This window comes from Cebus imitator, unplaced genomic scaffold (genome assembly GCF_001604975.1).
Source record: "Cebus imitator isolate Cc_AM_T3 unplaced genomic scaffold, Cebus_imitator-1.0 Scaffold25, whole genome shotgun sequence".
NCBI lineage: Eukaryota > Metazoa > Chordata > Mammalia > Primates > Cebidae > Cebus > Cebus imitator.
In genome coordinates this window covers 1,616,817-1,637,868 of record NW_016107340.1, presented here as the reverse complement: position 1 = coordinate 1,637,868, position 21,052 = coordinate 1,616,817, and the positions used below count along the sequence as shown (strand labels likewise).

At 39.4% G+C, this 21,052-nt stretch overlaps 1 protein-coding gene across 5 annotated transcripts in view; it reads right to left on the bottom strand.

Moving 5' to 3' along the window:
* Nucleotides 1-105: 105 nt before the first annotated feature.
* The window catches only part of MED12L (mediator complex subunit 12L), a 363,255-nt gene continuing 342,308 nt past the window's right edge, over nucleotides 106-21,052 (bottom strand). For all 5 annotated transcript variants that reach the window (XM_037736428.1, XM_017522838.2, XM_037736429.1 and 2 more), the window contains 6 exons: nucleotides 20,437-20,526; nucleotides 18,252-18,481; nucleotides 16,449-16,605; nucleotides 13,356-13,466; nucleotides 4,276-4,357; nucleotides 106-1,811 (listed from right to left, as the gene is read on the bottom strand). In XM_037736428.1, the coding sequence (XP_037592356.1) occupies nucleotides 1,759-1,811; nucleotides 4,276-4,357; nucleotides 13,356-13,466; nucleotides 16,449-16,605; nucleotides 18,252-18,481; nucleotides 20,437-20,526 (723 nt within the window). In that variant the 3' untranslated portion in view covers nucleotides 106-1,758. The remainder of the gene's footprint in view (nucleotides 1,812-4,275; nucleotides 4,358-13,355; nucleotides 13,467-16,448; nucleotides 16,606-18,251; nucleotides 18,482-20,436; nucleotides 20,527-21,052) is intronic.

The following is a 21,052-nucleotide window of genomic DNA, read 5'->3' as shown; positions in this document are numbered from 1 at the left end:
CATAAGCTTATCTAAGTATGATTCTTGAGAGGAAAAAACCTGATATATAAAACTAGCAAAATGTGTACAGATACATCTTCTGAAAGCAGATAGACTGTTAATTTAGTGAAAAGAATGGTTTTTAATGTTTTGGCAAAGTCTTTTCCAGCCCAGAGTAAACACAAAACGGGCAGGCTGGAGTGAAATATTTTCACAGTGTACAAAGCAGTTCACATGGATGTTGCCACAGCAAAGTAAGCTGACATGTATTTGAGGTCATTTGCATGAGTCAAACTTTGCAATGAGTAACTCACCTAGGAAGATATAAATTATTTATATATAATTTGCAAAAGAAAATGTCTACTAAAGTTATACTAGCTACATTTTAAAAAAGTAGATTTACATGGTCTGCTCATTATAGACAAATCTATTCACAGTATGCTTGACTACATTATATGTAAAATCATATGGCAAAAGAAAATGAATTAACAGAGAACATGGGAAAATATCCCCCACATGTTTTAAAATGCCCTGCAATTTTCACATTCAAAATTTTATGCATCTAAATCTAAAAAAATATTATATGGAATACTCTTAAGTTACACAAACTGATAATTTACTGGTTTCTTTTTTACTCTAATAGGAGCAAATTACCACATACTTGAACAAGGTTAAAATAGTTACTATTTCCTTTATAATAAATTTGATGTATAATTTACTTGTGCTTTTTGCACCAATTTATAAATACAGTATATGCAATACACAACCAAGACTGACACATTAATAATTAAATTCAAAATAGCAAATACTTACCATACAGAATAAACAGCAAATACACCTTTTACGAAAACCAGAGCCATCTGGACTTTGGGGCCAGATTCTCTGGAAACCATGTCAAGTGTGAGCATTGGAATCTTAAGCCAGCTGCTGGATTTGTTTCCCCCTTAAGTTGGCATAAGGTTCAGGAGAACCAAAGCTGGCAATAAATAATTGGACGATTCCACTGCAGTTCTCTCAGGCCTTCAGGGTTTACATGTTGTCCGTTCATAATGACTCTTGTCAACCATCTTGCCTCAAAACAAATTGAGTACAGCTACTTCTAACAGGCTTCTGCACATCTTAGGGTGGCTCTCACAGAAACCGTGGTTCAAGTTCTTGGTTTAAGAAGTTTACGTACTAAGCAACAATCTGTTTCAGCACCTTTTGACCACAACAAAAGCAAAGAAAAGTCCTACATAAATAAGAACAAAGTTTATAAAGTGCTTATGAAAACATTTCAAATTAGAGCAATGCAAATAAATGTCTGTTTCACCATCACAGGTGAATGCAGAATAAATGGGTCATGTTTCTGTCAAGATCTGACATGCCTTTCAAATCAGTAGTTTGGTCCAGCACAGTTTGGAAAATGAAAAAAAAAATCATTAATGAATGAAATACATAAATACTTTAAATCCATCACAATCCATTCTTTCTAGAAATGTGAGATTCAAAAAAAGCACCGATTTCAAAAGGTCTGCTAGCACACTCTCCGGGAGTAGGCCTGCCTGCATGATTCACATTTGTAAACCTACTTTAAAGTTGAATCCAACAAAATCAAACCACAACTTCTCCTTGGCTTTTTGTTTAAACACCTTTTTTTGTGAGATGTAGCATAAAATATAGTAAAATATCAAAGAAATGAAAAAGCAAAGGGACATTTTTAAGATGAGTAATGCATTAAATTTGATTTTCTGTTTTTCAGTGCAAACATAAAACATCACATCTTCTCCTCTTGCAGACTCAGAAGTGTGAAGGATGCCCATACGGTGTCACTCCTTGCTGTGGCTGGTTGCCTAAGGAGAAAAATAAATTCAACCAAAATTATAGATACAAAACTATGCCACAGATAGATGCTACCTCCTTGTCACTGCTCTCAGTATCAGCCTCGGGTATAGAGGAACAGGCTGACTGGCCAGAGAGAGTACTATCCTTATCCTGAAAAACCCTTGTGGTGGGATTCAAGTGCCACCCCGCAGAGGGGCCAACTCTAACTCACAGTCCCACACTTGCGAATGCAAGGCCGCAGGATTTAGGTTCCTGGCCCATCCAAAGTGTCACCCTCTGAACTAAACCACTCGGTAGTAACTTTCAAAAGGACTACAGTAGAAGTTTCGTAAAATGTTGAAAGTTCTCAAAATGCTTATAAAAGTCTGCAATTCTGCTTTAACACTGACATTACAACTGGTAAGAGAAAATTAGATGGGAACCGGGCAATTTTCTGCAAATGGCTATAAGATATGTGCAAGAGTATATGCAGGAGCAAGAGTGTCCGTGTTTGGTGACTCAAGCATGTGCCTGTGTATACATGCATGCCTGCACACACACACACACACACACACACACACACACACACACAAACAAGGAAGTCAGTAGATACCAAAAAATAACATAGGCTTCAAAACAGCTACTGCTTGTTTAGTACTCAAATCAGGAGGCCCCGATCACATGGGCCATGCTATCAACGGAGCCCTCTGGAGTTGTGTGGTGAGCAGCTCAGCTTAGTTGCAGCTCTTCAACAATAAGTCTGGCATAACTGCTTATCAGGCAGCAGAGTATGTACTGTGGTTAAGATGTGGGCTCTGGAAGCAGTGCTTCTCAGTTGAAGTCTTAGCTCTATTAGCTGAAAAAACCTTGGGCAAATTAGTCCCCTGTTCTTCAGTTGTTTCCTCATCTATAATGTGGGAACAGTAATAATACGTAATCTCACAGAGTGGTTTAAAAATAAAGCGAATCAATACATGGAAAGTCCCAGTGCCTGGGTCCAAGAAAATACTCCATGAATGATGGGTTTAACAAAAAGCTGCGCTCTAGTAGACAGGAACTAAGCATAGATATCTTCTCCCAAACAGGTTCCACTTTATAAAAATCATAAGTACCTATTTCTAAAGACCAGAAAAAGAAAAATCTGCCTTAAGATTATATTTTCTACAAGAATAAGAACTCTAGAATTAGTGAAACATAATGAGATTTTAATTTCAAATGTGTTTTAATAGACCACATCTATTAAACAGTAGCTAGAAATGAATATTTTCTTGATTTAACTGACATTAAATCAAGAAAACATTAAATGGGGCCCTAAGAAGAAAATATTTTTAAAGAAGAAAAAAAATCTTGGGTATGCACTTGGGTATTAAAGAAATATTTAATATTCTTTAAATATTTTTAAAGAAGAAAAAAAATCTACTTGGGTAGAGACACAAGGTGTAAGAGGGCATTCCCTCTGTTAGAAAATCAACACACACAGCAGCCAGGCAGAAAATTAAGACCAAAACCAAGCTACCCCTCAGAAATTACACGACTCATTTCATTACAGCATCAGCAGGCTATGAGATCTGCACTACTGCCTTCCCCACAAACCGGCCTTCACTCTGTACCTCACAGGTATGTAACCCGAGACCCAGAGGAAACTGCTAGTCTCACTCACTGCATGGATGGAAAAACTACATGATCCAGAGAATGGTGACCAAGTTAGCACCAACATTTACATCTCCGGACTTCCAGGCCAATATTCTTTGCATCACAGAGGGCTTGCTCCCGTTCCTAAAAGGATTTCCTGTCCTATGACCCTAGCACAGGGGTGATTCAATTCATGGGAGCATGCTGCTGGCACTGAGATGAGGTATGATGAAATGGGCTATTGGTATGTTCTCTAGAAAGGCAGCACATCAAAACAAAAACAACACACCAGCACTACAGGCAAGATTACTAGGGAGAAAACACTGCCCTGCCATGCTGTCTATGATGTTACAGGTTTTGCTTTATGAGTCACTATAAGAAGGGTGGGATGGTGCAGGGGAAAGAATTGTCACAGTCTGACAGTTTAGTGCTGGCCTCCCTATATCTGAAGATCTTTGGAAGGCCAGCTAACTTGATTCATCTGTATAATTAAGGGCATTAGCTTATGCTCCCTGAACCCTCCAGCTTAAAACAAAAAACAAAAAACAAACAAACAAAAAAAAACCCTTTGATTCCATAGGAGTCCTCCCAACGAAAAGAAACCTTTCTAGGTTCTGGTAGAGGCAAAAAGAAAAGAGCTTCACTGAATTTGAGAATAACTAGAGTTTTCCCAGGAAAGGAAACATTCAAGCCAAAACCAAACCAAGGCAGAATGAAAATACTTGGGCTAAACCAAATACCATGAAAGTTGTACTGAGGCAGACAGTACCATTTTGGGAGATCCACCACTTATGTTTCACTGGCTGGCTTATTTTTAATTTCCCAGGAGCCATCTGTTCCGTGACACACAGGTCTACTTACTGGAAAGCTGCTTCTGGAGCTGCCGTACCAAGGCAGCCGTCTGCTGCTGCTGCTGGGTCTGCTGCAAGCCTTGCCTGGGAAACTGTAATGGCGACAGGAGAAAGGATAGAAATCATTCCATGGTGCCAATCACAGACAAGAACAGAGACTAACTCGCAGGGCCAGACAGACTGTAAAGTACTTCTCAATACTTCGTGAAAAAAGGGCCATGACCAGTATGTGTGGATTAATTTTCACCTACTCTCTTGTACATCTGGTGAATATGTGAATACCTAAAGTACTCCATCCATTCAAGAACCCACGCTCCAGGTTATTAGTTGCCATTTATTTCAAGAGCCCCAGTGAAAAACTCCACACTCCAGATGGTAGCTCAGCAGTTCAAAGATCCTTGTTATCTCACCCTTCACCAGGTAGCTCATGAGTATCATACTATTAATATAAAGTATTTTCATTGGCAAAATGAAAGCTCCCTGATTGGAAGATTTGTTCAAGTACTACAGGCTGTGCCTTGCACGAATTGGAGAAAAGTATCTGGTGAGGCAGAGTGGCGCCCTAGGAGTTGGGCTCATTTGGGACTCTGCCCACAACTTTCCTAATAACAAGACGGATCCACAAAACTAATGAACTATTTCCTTCACCAACATTTCTATTTTCCCCAATACAAATTAGAGAAACAGCAGCTTGCCACTTTTTCCCATTGCCTAACTCAAGAGGAAAAAATAAAAATCAATCTTTCATTTATGTGAAAATGTCAGTAAAGTAAGTATTCTTTTCTATTCAATAGTTTCTATGCTTACTTGGGGAAATTATCCTATTTATTTAACAAAACCTTATATTGTACTATGTGCCAGGTACTGTTCCAGATATTCTATGTGCATATTAGCATATTTAATCCTGACGCAGCTGTAACTGTCCTCAATCTCTTATCCAAAGTCCTTAAGACAGATATGTGCTTTGGAATCTAAACATATGCAGTTTACTAAGAAACATTCCTAACACATAGACCAGGCAAAACGTACGACAGCACTCATAATCAAGCATAATACATTACTGTAATATGCTTGATTATGGGGTCAGGTACACTCCACATCTCTCTCCCCTTCTTGTCCCACTGGGATTAGAGGCAGTCCGTGAGTGTGCCATCATCCCCAGCTGGAATAGTTATATCAGGTAGGAAAAATGAAAAGAGCCTCATGTCTATTCAGGTCAGCTTTTGCCACTAATGAGAGTACATGTCAAATTTTGCTGTTCACTTCTGACTAGTTAACACTACTGCCCCTAGAAAATGTCCTATATCTACTACATCTATCATCTTACAGACTTATCATTTCACTATGGTGAACACATTTAAAATCTACTTTTAGCAATTCTGGAATATATATTATTATTAACTACAGTTACCTTGCTAAAAAATAAATCACCAAAATTTATTCTTCCTGTCTAAATGAAACTTTGGACCATTTGACCAACTACCCGTTCCTCTCAAGCCTAACCATGATTGAAAATATCAGCTTCCAAATATTAACTTATTTGGAACAAATTAGATTCTAAAAGGCTGGCTATAAAGATGTCTAAGCTGACTGAACAGCATATTGGGGTACATGGTGCATGATGAGTCAACATTTATTCATTCAACAAACACATAGCTGCCTTCTTTATGTTCATCTAAAGCCTGCTTCATATAGAATATTTACAGAATAAAACACTGTGGTTGCCTCAGATACTATATTTTGCAGAGCCTAGGCAGTAACTAGGTATACCCTAGGAAGCTCCTGTACACATGTGTGCGTGGCATGTGTGTGTTGGGGAATGGGAGGTGAACTGAGGGTGGCCTAAGAGGTAGTACGTAGTCAGAGGGCCTCAAATTGTGATCCAGGGATTCCTGGGAGAGGTCCCCAAGACTCTATCAAGTTACCTGCAAGGTCAAAATTGTTTTCAAAATAATACTAAGACATTATTTGCTTTTTTCACTCTTATTTTCTCATGCATGTACAGTACAGCTTTCCAGAGCCTACATACAATATTACAATAAATCAAATGTTTTCTATTAAACCAGACATTAAAGAAATTTTCAAAAATATAAACAGGCTAGGCACAGTGAGTCATGCCTGTAATCCCAGCACTCTGAAGTGAACAGATAGCTAGCTTGAGCCTGGGAGTTTGAGACCAGCCTGGGCAACATGGCAAATCCCTGACTCTACAAAAAATTATGAAAATTAGCCAGGCATGGTGGTGCATGCCTGTAGTTTCAGCTACTTGGGAGGCTGATGTGGGAGGATCACTTGAGCCCAGGAGGTCAAGGCTGCAGTGAGCCATGATGGTACCACTGCATTCCAGCCTGGGTAACAAAGTGAGACCCTGTCTCAAATAAAAAGTAAAACCATGTCATTCTCATATAACTTTATTTTGAAAAAATATGGCGATTTTTCATAAAAGCATGTTACTTCAGTAACATGAGTTTATTTTAAAGTACTAAACATAATATTTAGTAATATTAACAAATATTTGTTTTGATTTCTAACATGGTAAATATTGATAGATAAACTAAAGATCTTTGGGTCTGCAAAAATTTTTGAACATGAAGAATTTCTGAGGCCAAGAAATTTGGCCAAATTCCTTAAACTGACCAGAAAGGCATGGTATATATATACAATCTTCTCAGTTACAGTGTTTTACCACACCTGCTTCCTCTCAAGACCTCTGGATACTAATTTTAACTTGCTTTCACCTGTACATGCACAGGCAACAGGCCCCACATACAATTTCTCTGGGCTCTGGAGCACCTGCCACCAGGGAACAAGGGCTGCCTCCAACACCCTACAGAAGACTCACTTCTGAGCATTTCAGTTCAAGCAACTGAACTCCTCCTGTGAAGTACTGAACCCTGTATGATTTTGTGCTGAGTTAGCGTAAAATCACTGGGGGAAATTTAAAGTATTATCCTCTTGGGACTCCTCTCTAGACTTCCTGAATTAGTATTTCTTTAGCTAATGTGCTAGAAATCTGAATTTTAAAATGGCTCCTCCAGGTGGTTCAGGTGCTTGATGAGATTTTGGAATCGTCACTGGGATGGGAATTGAATTTTTAATTTACCCAAACAGGTCAATAAATAGGTTCAGTGAGATTTACTAGAGGTCCCCAAAACCATAATCTATGTTTTGCCTTCCCTATTCAAATGTGACAAATGAAGTGGGAAAGATTTTTTTGGCCTTTATCCACACAGAAGATGATCTCTCCCCTCTGTGCCTTTGCAGATGTTCACGCCTTCTCCTGGAATACACTTCCTCCCCACTTCTTTTCACTCTACCCTTCCTATAAATCTACTCATCCTTCAAAGATCAGCTAAGTTATCATCCATTCCCTCACACACTTAAAGAATGAATCACTGCTTTTGTACCCTTAGTACTGTGTAAATACCTCTATTATCAAACATGGTTTAACATGATAATTGCTTCTCTCTCTAGGACTCTGGATTTTTAATTCTCAGGGGCAGAAGCTGTGCCATGCTCCTGCTGTAACCGCAAGACCAAATACTCAGCTTAATAATGTCAGTTAGGTATAACTAATCAACATGGCATAACCACTCTCCAGGAAATAGCATTCTTTCCTGAACTTAAAACAAAAATAACATATTTACTATAGTTCCCAGCTACTTGGGAGGCTGAGGTGGAAGGATCACCTGAGCCCAAGAGTTTGAGACTGCAGTGAGCCATGATCACACCACTGCACCCCAGCCTGGCTGAGAGAGCAAGACTCTATCTCTAAAATAAATTAAAATTTTAAAAATGTATTTTTTTTTTTTTGAGACAGAATCTTGCTCTGTCACCAAACTGGAATGCAGTGGTGCAATCTCAGCTCACTGTAACCTCTGCCTCCTGGGTTCAAGCGATTCTCCTGCCTTAGCCTCCCAAGTAGCTGAGACTATGGGCACACACCACCACACCTGACTAATTTTTGTATTTTTAGTAGAGATGGGGTTTCACCATGTTGGCCAGGATGGTCTCAATCTCTTGACCTTGTGATCCACCTGCCTCAGCCTCCCAAAGTGCTGGGATTACAGGTGTGAGCCACCACACCCAGCCTTAGAAATGTATTCTGACTGATCTCTAAATTCCTATTTTATTCAATTTACTTCTTCTACTCAGTCACAGCATAGGCAAAATGTGCTACTAATTGGTAATTTCTATTTAAATAAACATCATTTAAATATTTTTTGTCTCAAAACCTGAGCTTGCCCTGTCAGCAGAACCATACACTGACAAAATCAGCTGCAGGACTGATTCGGTGACGGACTTAATGATGCTCAGACATTTGGACACCTTGCCTTTTGATGTTTTCCCTTTCTGATGGATAATGTGTGATTTTAACAAAGGTTTTTTTCATTGCTTTGACATCCAACAAATGAGTCATTCAGCAAATATTTATCAAAACCCAGGCAATTTTCTGGGTTCCAAGGGCACAAGAGTGAGTAAACTACATCCCTGCTCTCATGACAGTTATGAGGTTTTTGCTGTGATCACTCCATTTGTTAGCAAAAGAACAAAGCAGCAAAGCAACATTTATTTTAAAACTGCACTACCAACTGACAGAGTCCACAGACAGATTCCTCCGATGAATGAAGCACGGGCCTCCATCTGAACAAGCAGCAGTGGAAGGAACAACAATGGACAGGGGCCTCCACTGAGCACCTGGGAAAAACCTGCACCTGCACTCAGCCACATCACCACTCGCACAGGGTGGCACACTCTCAGTCCACACTCTCACACAGGCCTAGCAGCTGATGTGTTTCAGAATTTGTTGTGTTTATTTTCAAGGTAACTAGTAACTTGCATAGAGTCATCTTTTTAAATCTATACACAGTTTAGTGAGAAAAAAGTACTATATCAAATATATTGGCTATCCAGTTACCAGAAATCTCCCGATATTTCTGCCCCAACTTCCTTCTATAAATATTACTTCTCCTTTTCCTTCCAAAAGAAAAAAAAATATTCCAAATTCATGCAAAGGAAGGCAATTCTTCAATGTTCTCTGGACCTAATTTCTCCCACTTCAAAAGGAGAGTAGTATTATTATCTGTACATGCTACTTCCCAATTCCAGAGGCAGTCTAAAAAAATTTCTCAATTTCTCTGAAAGGAACAAATTAATTTCTCGAGGAAGACTGGAGGACAATTTCATAGTGATTACTGACTAAAATTTAATATAATTGTTTAAGTAACAACTGCTACCATTATGCATATTTTTAAAAGGTAAATATTCAACATAATATGAAATTGACACAAGGCTCCATTGATATAAAAAGCCAACTTTTTAAATCTTTCTGTTAGCATATTTTTTAAGTCACCAAACTGTGACAACCTGAGTTTAAGATGAAATGATGCAGTAAGGAGGTGTCAACATTATTTTCTTAACGCTGGAAGTAGCTTTAAAGACCGTGGTCTGTCAATGTATTTAGTTAAGAGTTTAATATAATCATAACAACACATAAGCATTAAAAATATTTTTCTAGTCAAGAAACATAATTTAGGCCAAAACTAGACATGCCAAATATATTTTCCTCGCAAGGGCACCCATGTCTTTATTTCCAGATGTTTTTCCTTCCCGGAAGACAAGCAACTTAAGGAGGCAAATGACAACACAGGCATCGATATTAAGCCGGGACCAGATTTAATTTGTAAGCATAGGCTTTTCAGTCTGTCTTGCTCTTTTCATGGAAAAACTCTGTTTTCTGTTGATACATTTTAAAGAAGCACCAATTTCTGTCCTAAGTCACCTTTTACAAGTTATTAACTTCTACAAGTTTTTAAAATCATTTCTTACAGCCCAAACCAACAGATGATCATCAGCCCACACATCTCAGCTGACACCAACAGCAAGCAAAGAGATGAACAAAGTAGTCAAAAAGCAAATAATCAAATCCTACTGCCTTTAATGTCTGCCACATTCAGCCTCCTCTGTCTAGGCTTCCCAAACTTCTCTCACCTCTGACCTGTTATTATTTAGGTTGAATTATGTCCCCTAAAAAAGACATGTTGGAGTCCTAACACCCAGTACCTCAAAATGTGACCTTATTTAGAAACAGGATCTTTACAGTGGCAATCAAGTTGAAATTAGGTAATTAAGGTGGGATCTACTCCATTATGACTGGTGTCCTTATAAAAAGTAGAAATTTGGACATGTGTATATGCACAGGCAGAATGCCTGTGAAGGTGAAGGCAAAGCTCATGGTGCTATTTCTATGGGCCGAGGAGGGCCAAAGAGTCTCAGCAAGCCCCCAGAAGCTGGAGGACAGACATGAAGCAGATTTTCTCTCACAGCCCTCAGAGGGAACCAACCCTGCTGACACCTTAATATTGGGCTTCTGACCTCCAAAACAGACAGCTTCTGTTGCTGAAGACATCTAGTTTGTGTACTTTGTTAGGACACTCTAGCACATGAATATAATGCCTCTAGCACTTCTTTCAAAAATTCAGGAACCATACGCTACTTTCCACAGGCAGTGCTGCCATTGCGCCATTTCCTAAGATTCTAAGTCCTCTAGTGGCAGGAAGTGATGTTTCACTGGCATGCTCTATAACATCTGGCAGGGTGCTGGTCTCTGCCACACATACCATGACAGCAATGACTTTTGCACTACCCTAAAAAGAAAGCATTTATTGACTTCAACTGTGAATGTCACCAGATAGCAGTAGGACAAGTCATGAGATGTGTGGCACTGTGTTACCATTACCACTTCTGCTTTTGATACGGCATGAATCAGAACCCCAAAAGAGGCAGGTGTTTACTTATCTTCAATAGCTACCTTACCACCCTCTTCTCTAGCAAAGAAACAAGCAAAGAATGGAGAGCTTTGGCTAGTACCAAGAATTGAATCTGCTGGAGATGTTTATAAAATATAAACATATTTATAATACATATAATGCACCTTAGTGGAACTATTAAGAAAAATACCAGAATATAAATAATATAAAATATAAATAAGAAATCTAAATTTTTCTTGCCAGGCATGGTGGCTCATATCTATAATCCCAGCACTGTGGGAGGCCCAGGCAGGTGGATCACTTGAGGTCAGGAGTTTGGAACCAGCCTAGCCAACATGGTGAAACCCCATCTCTACTAAAAATACAAAACTTAGCCAAGTGTGGTAGTGTGTGCTTGTAATCCCAGCTTCTTGAGAGGCTGAGGCACAAGAACTGCTTGAACCCAGGAGGTGGAGGTTGCAGTGAGCCGAGATTGCACCACTACACTCCAGCCTGGGCAAGAGAGCAAGACTCTGTCTCCAAAAACAAACATACAAAACACAGTAAAGCACAAGAAGCAGCATGATTGGAAAATTGGTAACAAAGAAATATGGGGAAGAGGTATGTGGATGGACCTCTCTGAGTGGTCAAAAACTGTGAAGATATTTGTATCCCATGTGAGTGCTCACCAACAGGTGACCTCAGCAGAGGAGGATTTGAAAATCAAGTGGATAGGATGACCCATTCCATGGATACCACTCAGCCTCTTTCCCTAGCCACCCCTGTCATCACCCAATGGGGCCAAGAACAAAGTGGCCATGGTGGCAGGGATGGAGGTTATTCATGGGCTCAGCAACATGGACTTCACTCACAAAGGCTGACCTGGCAGCAGTGAGTACCCAATTCGCCTGCAGCAGAGACCAACACTGAGCCCTTGACATGGTACCATTCCCCAGGGTGATCAGCCAGCTACTTGGTGGCAGGATGATTATACCAGACCTCTTCCATCATAGAAAGGGCAGAGGTTTGTTAAATGTACTATGGATGCCCTATTCCAGTTGACCATGTTCTGGTCAATCCAATTTAGACACAGTTCTTTTTTCTTTTTGAGATGGAGTTTTACTCTTGTTGCCCAGGCTGGAGTGCAATGGCACGATCTTGGCTCACTGCAGCCTCTGCCTCCTGGGTTCAAGCAACTCTCCTGCCTCAGCCTCCCAAGTAGCTGGAATTACAGGCACCCGCCACCATGCCCAGCTAATTTTGTCGTTTTAGTAGAGATGGGTTTCTCCATGTTGGTCAGGCTGGTCTTGAACTCCTGATATCAAGTGATCTGCCCTCTTCAAACTCCTAAAGTGCCGGAATTACAGGCATGAGCCACCACGCCTGGCCTGGACATGGTTCTTTAACCACCTAACTAACTCTACTCTGATCCCTCCTAATGTACTATCACTACACCATATTGTTCCCCCTTTACTACAAATTGTGAAACCATCCAGTTTAAAAATTGGGTGCTGAAGGCAGTCTACACTAGAATTTCCCCAAGTGTGAGACACGTGCGGTAAGCCAGCTCATCATAGTTGGGCTCATTCACGCAATTCACATCACTCACTTAAACAGAGATTCCTTTCTAAATTCTCTTTGTATTTACTTTCACAGTTATTTCCAATATATGGCAAGTGATATAATTACAGATGGTAGTGGTAAAATGCTTCTTTGAAAAATACATTTATTTAAGCAAATACAGTCAGATCACAATTTAGAAAAAGTAACTAATAAAACAGGAATATGGCACTGCAAAAGTAAATGCTGTTGTAAATGACTGAGATTTAGAAGACTCTGATGGCTTTGCATATGACATTTCCAAATGTGATCTATGAAGCTAGAGAAGTGAACTATACGACTGTGAGTTATAGGAAAATTCTTGCAGCAAGTGCCAACTGAAAAACAATTTCTTATTGAAGATAACAGATAATATTTCAGAAGGCACACCCATGGTTTTTAAGATTATAGCAAAAATCAAAGCACAGTAAGATAATCTTTTAAACATACATAATAAATCATCATTTTAACATTGTTTAGGAAAAAAAGATGATGTAAAAATTTTTGTCTGTGCAATAGTCCAAAGATTTTTGAAGAAGAATAATGGTATAACCTACTGAATCCCAAATATTAACTTGTATCTTTATATGAAAACAAATATACCAACTACAGTGACAACAAAATCCTGGTAAAGTTCTAGGAAAAAATTACTAGAGCATATTTAGGCTATGTCAGTTCTTAACAATCTTATGAACATGAAGAATGCAACCTGCTTTTAAAGAAGAAACCTTACATGTCTTACCAAGGGCTGCTGGGACTGCATTGCTTGGAGACCAAGGGTCTGACTCTGGGGCTGCGAGGACTGCTGGGGTTGGGGAGGCTGCTGAGGCTGGGGCTGCTGGGGCTGCTGCATCTGGAAAGAGGGTAAAAAGGTTGTACGCTTAACAGGAAGAAGATAACAACAGCATTTCTGAATCTGTTTTCCCCATATACCTTTTATCTAACTTTTATGCTGTAGTAAAAACAATATATACCTGCCTCCTCCATCTTTACCTTGCTGAACCTCATTCATCCTTTTGAGGGCAAGACCTAAAACTGCTCATCCATGAAGCCTTCTAGGACCACCCCAACCCCACGGATCTCTTCCTGTGGCAGTCAGTGTTGCTGTCTATACCACACTGCACTGTCTGGGGCCATCCTTTCTGCCTACTGTTTTAATTCCTTTCGTGTCATTTGTCCTTCTACATGTCTTATCCCTCCTTACACTACAAGTTGGACAGGGACTGCTCAGTGGTAATCTCATTTCTTATGATATCTGGCAGAATTCTTTTGGGTTTTTTTTCCAAAAGGAAGATGCAGACTAGCCATCATGAGACCTTCTGGCATAATTTACAGCATAAGTTCAGAAATCATGTCAGTAACAGGGTTGGCTCAAATACACAGCTCTTGAAAAGTGCTTCCAAGTCACAGAAGCAACACAGACTAGACAGCCACCAGGTGGGACACAGAGGACAGAAAAATATTAATAGTTGTTTTGTCTCAGTGACCTTTAAAATTTCCCCCACCCAAATACTTCATCCTGATGATGATGACAGGATGTCATCTTTTCATCTTTGGCACTTTTCCAACTTGGTTTGCATACTATCCCCTAAATTATTGGTCTTCTTTACAGCCAAGTAACAAATAGCTATTGTTATACAGCATTTCTCACTAAGTGACAATGCTCATGGATGTGGAATCCTAGCAGAGGTCTGGGTAGCATGATCCCAACAAGAACAATCCAGGTTGAACCAAAATCACAATGATTACAATATCATCCACCAGTTAGCCCTCTAGAAGCTCTTCTAAAAAAAATTAACTCAACTTCATCACTAACGTTTTCCTTTACAGAAGTAGCCAGTCACCAAAAAAGAAGTATAATTCTGATGTAGAAGCAAATCACTCATCTCTAGGGAATAATGTGTTGGTAATGAAAAAATTACCAGGACATATTATGCTAATTAGGGTAAAATGTACATGTGGTCCAATAAAAAAAGGCTTTCCATATTTGCAGCCTTGAAAAACACCAGCATAAGATTTAAAACTGGTAAGTAAACAAATAATGTGGTATAACTTTCCTCAGTGATTTGGAAATGAGAAATTCTAAAATAGAGCAAAATATAAATTATCAATCTTAAAAAATTCTGAAACACAGCCTCAGAACTTGGAAAAAATGATTTAAGAAAATGAGTACTAATAGTTATATTAATGATAATATTATTCATAACATTAATCGTAAAATTATCAAACAAGTACTTTACCTGAATATTCTTATTTAACCCCTTCTACATATTTAAGAGAGACATATTTCCATGACAAAACAGGAGTAGGGGGCTTTTACCATTGGAGACAACATCTATACAATGATTGGGATTGCTATCTGTAGGCCATACTCTCCTAATCAGTGACCATATGTTTTAAATTTTGTGATATAACTTTTTTTAAAAAGCATTTTAACAGGCCACAAATTGGGATGCAACTAATGACATCTTACTACTAATGGCATCTTACAATTGGAAAGCCCAGTTCCAGGGGATGTGTTGGCTTTTGCCTGTCACCTGGGAACTAACAATCAGTATTTTGTGTCTCACAATGAAATCAAGACTCAAATCTACCCGAGCTTACGGTTCAAATGTTCAGGGGATATATTTGTTTTTCCCCTCTATCCAGTGTCAAGGATAAGATATCCATGCTCCTTCCTGTCCCTTTCTGCATGGCAGGTTTACTTCTCACTGACCTCACAGAGAGAACAGCCCCTGGGCACTCCAGCTCTACTAGACTCCTCATTTTTGGTGTTCTGTTCTTAGCAGTACATAAGAGTGCATCTCAAGTTGGACTTGATTAGATTAGAGCCCACTGTATAGTCTCCTTAGGAAATCTCCAATTCAAAGCATAGGACAAGCTTGTTAAATAAAGACAAATGACACAGGTAAACATAATGGGCTGTATTTTTTAAATAAGCAAGTGAGAAACAAGAATGTATCAAGGAGGCTGGGCAAGGTGGCTCACGCCTGTAATTCCAGTACTTTAAGAGGCCAAGAGGGATGGATCACTGGAGGTCAGGAGTTTGAGAGCAGCCTGGCCAACATGGCAAAACCTCGTCTCTACTAAAAGCACAAAAAAATTAGCCAGGCCTGGTGGCAGGTGCCTGTAATCACAGCTACTCAGGAGGCTGAGGCAGGAGAATCACTTGAATCCAGGAGGTGGAGGTTGCAGTGAGCCAAGATCGCACCACTGCACTCCAGCCTGGGTGACAGAAGGAGCCTTCGTCTCTGAAAAAATTGTATCAAGGGGAAGAACCCTTTATCTAAGTGACTTAAAACGTACATCAAATCAGTGAATGACAGTTCTCTGGATTCTAATGGAGACAAGATGTAATATCCCTTTGAAATAGTCTATGTTCGTTTCATTTCACAGCCTTATGAGACCAGAGGTGTTACAGAAATGTTTTTAGATTGTAGAATGCTCTAGGAATCTGACGAAAGCTCTGGGTGGCTAAGTTTTTTGTTTTCACATTTATGAAACTTTTTAAAAATTTGCATGACTCCTACTTAAAACAGTTAAGCTAAAGCTAACTGTATTAAAGTCATCCATCTGCCCTCCCAAACCTTTGTGAAATGGGAAGAATGTTCTACACAACTTACTCTTCTTTCAATAATCTGGTAGACACACAGAGAAAAAAGAATTCTAGTCAAGTTGGAACTACATTGTACCAATGTAGTTCCTAGCATCAAATAGACAGGGCTCCTTGGAATTTGGCAATTTAAATCTGAAGTGTTTTTCATTTTTTATGACTGTTGCGTATTTGCACTGTCTGAAGTGTGACAGCATTGCCCTCATCTCCCTGCCCCCGTACCTGGAGGATTCTCTGCTGCTGTCGAACTTGCGGCTGTCTGGGTCTCATGGGATCCTGAGGCAGGGGCACGGAGGGAAGGTTTGGATGTGCAGAAGTCAGGACAGCATCAATTCCCCCGCCCACCAGAGGGCTCTGCTGTAGAGCCTGATGGTTCAGTCTGGCAAAGAATAATGCAACTTGGTTCAGATCCAAGCATAATGTCAAACTTTTAATCAGTCCTACCAGCACATTACATATACCGCCAAAGACAATCAGTGCTCGATAATCCCTTGCACAATTCAAACAGACTAAAGCCCAGTGGTTAAAATGATGGATGCGACCACTTGAAACAGGACAGCAAGCACGACTTAAGGTAAAATTGCAGTCATGCAATGAATTACTTTTTAAACATTTAACAGTTTTCAAGAATGAGGAATAGTAATTGGGCATTTGCTTTGAAGCAGGCACTGTACTAAAGGTCTGAAATGTGTTACTTCATTTACTCCTCACCAGAGGGCCCTTTAAGGTCAGCAGTTTTGTTATTCCTACTTCAAAAATGAAAAAACAGAGCTAGAGGTAACTTACTAAGGTTACTTACAAAGCAAATGGCACAGGTGGGATTTGAATCCAGAACTTTTGGGCTTTGAAGTTCAAGTTTGTGGGCCATGCCATGTGGCTATTTATTATAAAAATAGTACATACAATGCACATTTTCCAAATTATTATCCGAAATAATAATGTGTTCTCAAGTGTGTTACCATCAACCTTGCCAATTTCCCAAAGAGTGATTACTTGGCGTCATCACGTAGCCATTGATGGCCATAGATGGAAGCTGTGCTGCTATCCACTAGATTGCCACGTTTGGCATGATACTTATTTCTCTTATTTCTTCTAAGAAAATACTATCCAACAGAACTTTCTGGGATGATTGCAGTGTTTTCTCTCTGCACTGTCCAGTAAGATAGCTACTAGCCACGAGGACGAACTATACAATTTTTGGGTCTCAGTGCATAACAAAAACACAAGACCCCCTGATTAAAATTTAGTAAGAATCTCCACAGAGAAACTGCAAAGCATTAATCTAAGCATGAAGCATTTGTAAACACAGGCCCTTCTAAACACAGCACACGTCACACACCATTGAAGCTAGCCCTGCTGGCCATACTTGGCTACTACTGAACACTTGAAATGTGACTAGTGTGACTGAGGAACTATATTTTTAATTTAATTTTAAACAGTCTAAATTTAAATAGCCAAAGATGGTTGGCAACTACTTTAACAGACAGTGCAGTTATATGCTCTAAGAAATCTAATTAAACAAGAACAGAAAAAAGTCTATCATAATCCTGTTTTGCCAAACATCTCTGAGGTGGAAAAGGTAGAAACTAAGTTAAAACAAAATTCTCATATGTACCACGCACAATTAGTATCACAATCATAAATTTTACTGCTCCTATCAACAAATTCTAGCATTTCTAACAATAATCAAGAGTTTTCTCTGTTAGATATGTTCAGAGAATTTTTAAAAGAGGAGAGGAAAAAAAACACTGAAGCAAACACAGTAGTATCATTTACAGACTGTTATATACTCATATCATGGAAGATGAGTTAAAACCGTAAAGATCTTTAATGAAATAAACAAGATGGAGCATTCTTTATTTTGAACCACTATCTGGATACTATTAAAAATAAGACCACAGAATGCAAATTATTTGCAAATATGCAAGCTCATAAAAACAGTGATAAAGTACCATGCTCTATAAGCATAAGAAGCCCAAGAATGTGACTGTTCCCTATTGCCATCATCATTTCTACATGTATCACCTCTGAGAGCCAGTCAGGGGCTGCAGGTACGGCGAGGCCTGCTGCTGAACGTAGCCACTCGGCTGCTGCTGAATCTGTCTGAGTCTTTCCATTAGCACAGGGTTGGAATGTGCAGCCGGATAGGCTCTGGAGTTATAGCTGGGAGACAGGACCACGCTGCCAGCCTGCTGCTGCGATGTCTGCTGCAAAGGCATCTGAGTCCCGTACATTGTATAGCCCTGGGGCATGGTCTGCATGCAGGCACAAGGAAAGAAGTCAGTGTTTCAATTAATACCCAGCTTTCCCATCACTACAAAATATGGGGCAAAAACAAACCCATGAAGACTCCCCTGAAATTCACTGTTTTCAAAGGTTCTCATAACTCAGAATTTGAGGAGGACTACCCTGGATGCAGGGAATCTGGCCAGAAAAGCCACAGAATGATCTGGCTGTGTAATGATTCACCAGAAATGTCAACTTAAAAAAAAAATGAATCCTCATTTAGTTCAACTGGCTTTTAAGATCAGCTGCTTATTTTGAGAAAAGAGCATGTTTCCATAAAGGAATAATCAGGCAAGCATCCATACCTTCAGTGCACAGATGACATCAATGTTCAACAGATCCCAAGAATCATTAACATCATCTCCAAAATTAGTCAGAAAAGCTACCCATGCTCACTGTAAATTGAAATAATGAAATATACTTTCCCAACATATAACTACACCTCTTCAGGTAGTCACAGTCTGATTGTGTGTGTGTAGTAACTAACCAGTTCCAAAACTGTGCCAAAAAACTATTAATACCTTAGCTAGGAAGGGTACAACTGGTAACTGTTCATTATCTTCTAGTACTAATGAGACCTAGTTCAGCACTCTACCAGTAATGTGAACACTTAACTTTCCTAATCAATATTAATATACAAGTACCTAGTTCTTTGAATATTGTCACCTTATAAAAAAGAGAAACCTGAGGTTCTGTTGGATCACTAGGTACAATTTATAGAACTCAACGCTAATTAAAGTAGAACAACATTGCTCTTCAAATCCTCAAAGCATCGTATTTTCAGGTAGTTTAATGCATCTGACTTGGAACAGAGAGAAATGGATAATGAACTTCCAGCAGGCAGCATGAATGGATCCAGGCTGAAGGGCTCAGTGCCTGTGTAGGCCAATCTGGGCTTCTCTTTCAGCTGTGGACAGAGAATGAATTGCCAAACCAACTAACAATCTTGTCAACATCTCTGCATTCCTGATTCCCAGAGGGATAGGGTGAGAGTATACAAATACAGAAATAACAAAATTATTAGTAAAAGTAGCTCAAGGTTTGCATTATATTGTGTATCAGCCACTATGTTAGTTCCATAGGTTGTCTTAAATCCTTCACACCCTTCATCTCTATTTTACAGAGAAGGAAACCAAAACTCAGAATGGGTAACTTACACAGTGGCACACAGCTAGTAAGTTGCCAGGAACTGTGTCAAAGTCTGATTCCAAGGCCCATTATTTTCTTATTCTACCATGATTCCTCATTGATGCTATCTTTGAATATGACTCTTTATTTATTTATTTATTGAGATGGGGTTTTGCTCTGTTGCCCAAGGCTAGAGTGCAGTGGTCTGATCAGAGCTTACTGCAACTTAACCTCCCAGGCTCAAGCAGTCCTCCACTTCAGCCTCCCTTGCAGCTGGGACTATAGGTGCATATTACCACACCTGACTAATTTTTTAATTTTTGTTTTCTTTTGTAGAGATTGGGTCTCACTATGTTGCCCAGGCTGGTTTCAAATTCCTAGGCTCAAGAAATCCTCTCACCTCGGCCTCCCAAAGTGCAGATTATAGACATGAGCCACTGAGCTCAGCCCAAATATGACCACTTCAAAACTGAATTACATCATCATACATCATAACATAAAAGAAATAACTCTGGGATTGTTAAGTATTTCAATATCTACAATCATCACTAATAAAAGGTTTAAATTTATATTTTTAAAGGATTTTCTAGAATGTTTTATGCTCCCTAATCAATCCTAAGACTTGCTCAACAATCCTGATAATGCTGTTTCAAAATGTCAATTATAATCTGTAAGTAAAAGAAATAACCAAGTTCTAGACCCCAGAGGAAGTTGATATATTCTATTTACTAAATTTCCCTCTTCCAACAAAGAGTGTTGAAAATCCTGTCAGTACCTACAAAGCAAATGTGGGTACCTGTGCTTGCTGCAGCCCTGGATACTGAGGGAGCTGAGGGGAGGGCCGTGCTTGTGCAGCAAAGAGAGGAGCCTGGTCCCCTGGCTGGCCCTGGAAAACAAAGACAAAGTAAACACTTGATCATAACAGCAAGGGCTTGACTTAAGCTTCTGGTTAATAATCCAAATAACCCACATCCAATCTCATTACATGAATAAAGAACTCAGAGATTTTCAGAGTATATTAAATATTATTTCTCATCAATTCCCTATGAGTGTTTAGACTGTTGAATTTATTCCTTCCAAAGAAGACTATAGATTTTACCAATAATGACACAGACACAAATACAAGCCTAAGTAATCAATGGTAAGCTCAGCAGAGAGGCTGTCCGCTGGCTTCCAATACACGCCAGGGTACAAATGCCCCACTAAGTGTTAAACCTGGAACCACAGGGCTGTACCACCCAGTGCCTATACAGGGAAGAGAACGTGTGGTACAGACACATGCCACATAAAATTGTTGTGACTTTTTAATGAAGCTTCTTCACAGTGACCTACTAATTGCCAGATATTCAAGGAATACATTTAATACTTCCCATCACTCTAAAAATCAAGGAGAATATAGTCAATAAATTTTG